Source organism: Opisthocomus hoazin, chromosome 1, assembly GCF_030867145.1.
Source record: "Opisthocomus hoazin isolate bOpiHoa1 chromosome 1, bOpiHoa1.hap1, whole genome shotgun sequence".
Classification (NCBI taxonomy): domain Eukaryota; kingdom Metazoa; phylum Chordata; class Aves; order Opisthocomiformes; family Opisthocomidae; genus Opisthocomus; species Opisthocomus hoazin.
Window position 1 is genome coordinate 21,276,436 of NC_134414.1, and position 5,449 is coordinate 21,281,884.

At 44.3% G+C, this 5,449-nt stretch overlaps 1 protein-coding gene across 1 annotated transcript; it reads right to left on the reverse strand.

The window, feature by feature from the left end:
- Nucleotides 1-222: 222 nt before the first annotated feature.
- SLN (sarcolipin) lies at nucleotides 223-2,154 on the reverse strand. The gene is made up of 2 exons (XM_075427365.1): nucleotides 1,958-2,154; nucleotides 223-889 (listed from the first exon to the last, which is right to left on the reverse strand). The coding sequence occupies exon 2, from the start codon at nucleotides 781-783 to the stop codon at nucleotides 688-690; it is 96 nt and encodes a 31-aa protein (XP_075283480.1). The 5' UTR covers nucleotides 784-889; nucleotides 1,958-2,154; the 3' UTR covers nucleotides 223-687.
- Nucleotides 2,155-5,449: the final 3,295 nt, after the last annotated feature.

A 5,449-nucleotide genomic window follows, 5' to 3' on the forward strand; every position in this document is an offset into this window, starting at 1 on the left:
GGAGAGAAAAGTGACCTGAACAGCTCATTCATGTGGCTACACATCTGTTAAGCTGCAGGATTTCCACTCTACAGCAATTGTTTTTAAAATACAAATAAAAATGCAGGTGGGAGGAACAAAGCAAACCTCGAGACTCACATGGCACAATGTACCACAATTATCAGCAGGTCTTTCAGTGAGCAGCAGTCAGGCCAGGAGAGGGATAACGAATGCTACAAAAAATGGTTTTACATGTTCTTTATTTAAGTGAAACGAGCAAGTGCAAGCAGAGGTTTCACATCCTTTCTGTTAAGCAAGTTTGTGCCTCTTAGGCTGGTGAACACAGACGGTTACATTGCATGCTGCGGTTTCATACCCTTGAGAACATAACACCACCGACGCCAAACAGGCCAGCATGGCGGGCGGGGGGCTACAGCACTCCCAGTAACTACCGGAGGAGGCAGCCACATCGAACAGTTCCTAAGGATCCTGCATTTTACCTTTTTTTAGCTGGATCACCACAGAACAAAATCATTACACCATCATAGACCCATCACAGACATTAGCATGGGCAACAGATACGAGAGAGTAAAAAAAGATGGATGACATCCTCAGCTGACTGAAAGCTAATCACAGCGGTGTGCTGTGGGTGTTACTTCTCTGCAGAGACACACACCTAGATCACCTCCCAGAGTTTCTGATTGTCTTTTACTCCTGGTAAGATTTCACAAGGAGCCACATGAGCAGTACAGTGATCAGGACGATCATGAAGTTGAGGAAAAGTTCTTGTGTGGATCGCTCCATTTTGGGGGAGTAATCAGGGGAGAGCAGAGGTCAGCAGGTTGAGCAAGGGGAAAACTTCAGTGACGTGCTGGGAGCGTCCTTGAGCTCAACCCTCAGGTCACGGGCTCTTTTAAGGAAAAAGAAAAATATGTGAAGAACAGATGCGTGAACGTGGCAGGTTCAGCACAGCTATTTATATTGGTGTAAATAAATGTTTTTTCAGTGGCTAGTAGTTAATAAGCACTGGAGACTTTAAAAAGTAAAAGCTGTCTCTGGCAGATTATCACCTTCTTTGATTTCCAACATTTGATAAGGAGCGTTCTCAGTGTCACCCCAAAATACACTGCACAGGGGTGAGCAGTCCTTGGAAATTAGCACTGCTTTGTACAAGCAAATAAATAATGCCCAAGCCCCCTTGATTACTTTCAACAGATATACATTGTAAATATATTACTGGTTAAACTTCTTCAAATTCTCATATTTGTTTGCATGGTTTCGTGTTTTAAAGAAACTAGGTCCAAACTACTGTCTTCTAAAGACAGACTAATAAAACTGAATTATTTCTGTTACCACTAAAAGTACAAGGAGAACCTTAGGTTAGATAATTTCATTTCTGAAGAACTTTACAAATTTTGTGAGTTAATCCTATGGAAGAAATACCGTTTTCTAAAGCACCTTCTGACTCTTCTGCACTTTCAAGCTGCTATAGATCTCCTACTTCAGAAATCTCATTCAAGTTATATTCAAAAACTTCTCTGTTGGTTATTGTCATTTATTTACTTTATCACAGCAAGTTTTGAATTTTGTATGTTCTTGGAGTTCATGCAGAAAAATGAAAATAATTTATCACGAGTATCATGAACTAATCCCATCTGTATGCCATATAAATAAAATTAAAAACTTTTAAACAAATGAGACATAAGCTCTAGATAAACAATTTCAGCCACGCAGCCAAAATCTTCGCAGAGAAGCCAGATTAGGCTGTAACATCTATGGTGTAAACAAGAGAAGCCGTGGGACCATACCAGCGTGAAGGCAGAGAGTTTAAATAGAAATTGCTTTAGTTTGCAGATTAAATATTAAAAGCTCGGTGCATGCAGTTAACAAATTCCTACATTCCCAGCTTGTTTTGCCAGCCTCCTCTGTCCTTGGACAAGAGAAAATCTGACCTAATGAGTAAGCCAATTTTTTTTACCTTGAGGAGGTAAATGGTAGTTCTGCCTCTGGACTTTGGGTCACTGCAGATATTATTTCCCTCCAAGCTTCTGTCTATCTCCCACTCGTCTGGATGCCCCGTCCCAGTGTGGGAACTAAAGTAGGCTGAGGGAGGAGAGCAACAAGTGCGTTGGCAACCCAGGTGCTGACATCACCCCCAAAATATTTTAAAAGGGCTAAGCTGGGCCGCAGGGTTTGGTGGAGGCTGTCTATGCAGTGGGCTCTGCGGGCTGATTTGCTGCTTTTAGTTCTTCTGACGCGGTGCTGAGCTAAGAGCAGAGCTGTGAGCGCCCCTTGGGACTCCACGGGATTTGACAGAGAATTTCTTTTGGCCTGTTGGTGTCTTCACTCCCAATGTGGGGAAAAGAAAAGGAAGCAAAGAGCCACTTGCCGAAGTCTGTGTGCAGATTTCAGAATCTCTGAAGATCATTTCCAGTGTGTGGAGCCCTGACCATACAGTTACCGTCTTGCACACAGTGCAGCTGTTGCTGTCCCATGCAGCTGTAGTCCCCACAGCTCCTTGTGTTCACGTGCATCTAAGACAAAATGAATAGGAGCAAAATATTCTTTGCGTTTAAATACAGACTACCGAAAGCCAGGATCATTTGCTGGGTAGGAAAGTTTGGGATTAGGAGGTCTGAGAAGTACAATGCAATGCTTTAAAGAGCCACTGACTCACTGCATGCTCCTGCCTCATTGATTTTCAGTGCCGATGTCAATGCTCCCTCTGCCTGAGCGTACACAGAGGTATTTCTGCCACCCTGCAGTGTCTCTTCCCAGAAAGCACACTGCTCTGTGGCCTAGATAACTGTAATCCCCACATCATCTTATCTGTGCCCAAGGCACTGCTAGGACTTGCTAAATACATGAACAAAAAGAAACGGCTACTGGTTTCCTTTAAATCGATACAGCTGAAAGAGTCTCAGCGGAGCAGGCTGGACTGAACCCGGAGCAGACTCTGGCAGCCTTGCACTGCCGTGGGTTTCCCGCAGCTCGGAGCCTTTCCTTCAGATGAATGATCTGAGTATTGCCACTGAAGTCAGAGGGGTCACTTCTGCAACACAGTGCGGCCAGATGAGCTTGAGGATCCTGATCGGGTTGAAATGTGTAAGGCCATCCACAATGCTGGCCTTCTCACTGCCAAACAACTCATGATAGATAGCATGCAGATCGTTTACTGATTCTGATGCCTTTTATATAATTATATTTGGACATTCTGGGAGGTACTGCAGCTCAGAGTAACCAAGCTGCCTGTGACGATCCCCCTCCATCACCTCCCAGGTTTGCCCCTTTGCACAAGCGCTCGCACTCATGTCACGGTGCGATGCCTCCGGTGAGGGAGGCCAGCTGGCTGGAAACCAGCCCGAAGGAAAACACAACAAAACAAACAGCTGTGGGTAACCGGGTGGGTGGTGGGGAAGACTGCTTGGGTTTTTCTGGATGATCTCCCTAAATTATCTTCCCAAGCAATCACTGGAGGTAGGAGGGTAACCAGAACTGTAGAAATCTTCTCTTTCATTGGCTTGACTGCCTTGCCACCGCCCTCCTAGATGCTCAGGCAGCACGTTCACAAAAGCCTACATAGTGTGTAGGATCTGCTAAAATATACAGATGAAAGAGCAAAGGTTTATCTTGTGCCTTATTCAGGAGTCAGATGCCTAAGTGCATTTGCAGGGTCCTATTGCGATGCGTACTCTGCTGGGCTGTGCCACCAAAGCCTGTCCTCTCAAGCAAAACTTGGGCAAACCTGTCCTGTACTTACAAGGTATTCGGGAAATCCAGATTCAAGATGCTTCCCCTCCACCCGAAGGAAGCATGGTGCGTGTGTGCCATGAACCTGCCCGAGGCTATTCCCTTCCCTGGCGTGTCCTGCAGCAGAAATCTGTGGATTTCTCATGCAACGGCTCATCCACTTCACCTTCAGTCACATAAAAATGGGTGAAACATTTGAGTGTCATTGACCCTAATTATTAAATGTTGCACATCAGTGCCCAAATATTCCCCTTGGGCTACACATCTTGGAGTTCCTGGAGTTTCACTCTCTGCCAACAGAAAATTCAAAAAATGTCCTTCTTTAACTACAATCCCTCAGCTCTTCTCCCCAGGCCTGTGTCTGCGTTTCCACGCTGATGGGGAGTTCCTTCCTGCTCTGTTCTACCTCACCTCCTTCTTCTTGGACTTCTTCCAGGAAAGCTAGAAAAGTACCCTTCTTCAAAGTAGGGAAACAGTGCTATAAATGTAATTAATCAGCACACACAAATAACACCCTAACTAACTCCTCTCTGCAGGCACAGATGCTTCACTCATGTTTTGTGCTGAGGATCTTACAGGAGACTGTGGAAGAGCATATAGGATCACAAAAATTCAGTAGCGGACCACAACAAAGGTTCATCTAACCCAACACAGTGACTGGTAGGGAAATCTGGAGGAAGCATATAGAAACACAGCGAAAGTAACATGATCTTTCCCTGGATATGCTGAGACATCTGGGATTCAGCCTGCTGGGGTTGGTAGGTGGGGACTACAAACAGGGTTGGGTTTATGGTTCCCTCTTGCTTGTACTCTCAGGGTGTCCCTTCAGCACGAGGGTCTGTTCCTGCAGCTGTGATGGCTCATCCTGTGAATAGTTCTAGACCAGGCAACTTGTTCATGGTTGAGCTTCTCTACACAACATCCTACACACTTTCAGGATTACAAAAATGAAACAGCAAATTCAAATACTCCACATAGCAGAGAAAGTAACTTTTCTCAACCTATCAGCAACTTGAAGGCAGCTCATTTGCTGGAACTGAGACTAACTAGCCAAGAAACACCTTTTCATTGACAGAGCTAGTCCTTAGTAACATTAAAAGAGCCAAATTACGTTACATTTGCATTTGATATCATCTGACAGAATGTTCCTATATATTTTTACACACACACACAGACACACACACACACAAAGACTTGTGAAAAAAAAAAGGACTTAGCGAACAGGGGGTCCAATCAACACACCTGAGCTGTAGCATGTGCCTGGACGTTAACGGTAAATCCAACCAATGTCTGAACATCTGACTACAGTATGCCGTAGATTAGAGTCTGCAGTGCCAGAGGCTGAAACTTCTGACTTGCCCTGAAAAACCATACTTCTGCTGTTTACAAAAAAAGAGCCCAAAGACCTTAAAGGCCATATCTTTAAAAGGATGGTTTGTTTAACCAAGTGATTTAATACTGATTAGGAAAGCATAAGGAAGGGAAAGAGGAGAATGAACTAACTGGTTTTACTTTAAAAGCTAACGCAAAGGTTTAGATACCATGCTGATTATTTTTCTTGTTGGCATTTTTATTTTTTCTTCTTTTTCTGACAGATATGGATGTTCTCAACTTTCACGTGGCCCGTGCCAAAGCTCCCTCTTCATGCCTTGCATACTCAAACTTAAGGTTCTAGTCTATATTTAAAGTTGCTGTGACTATCTCAAGTTCTGCTCAGCCT

What these genes read in the sequence shown, in the direction of transcription:
- SLN (XM_075427365.1), bottom strand. Translation starts at nt 783, where the DNA reads ATGGAGCGATCCACACAAGAACTTTTCCTCAACTTCATGATCGTCCTG.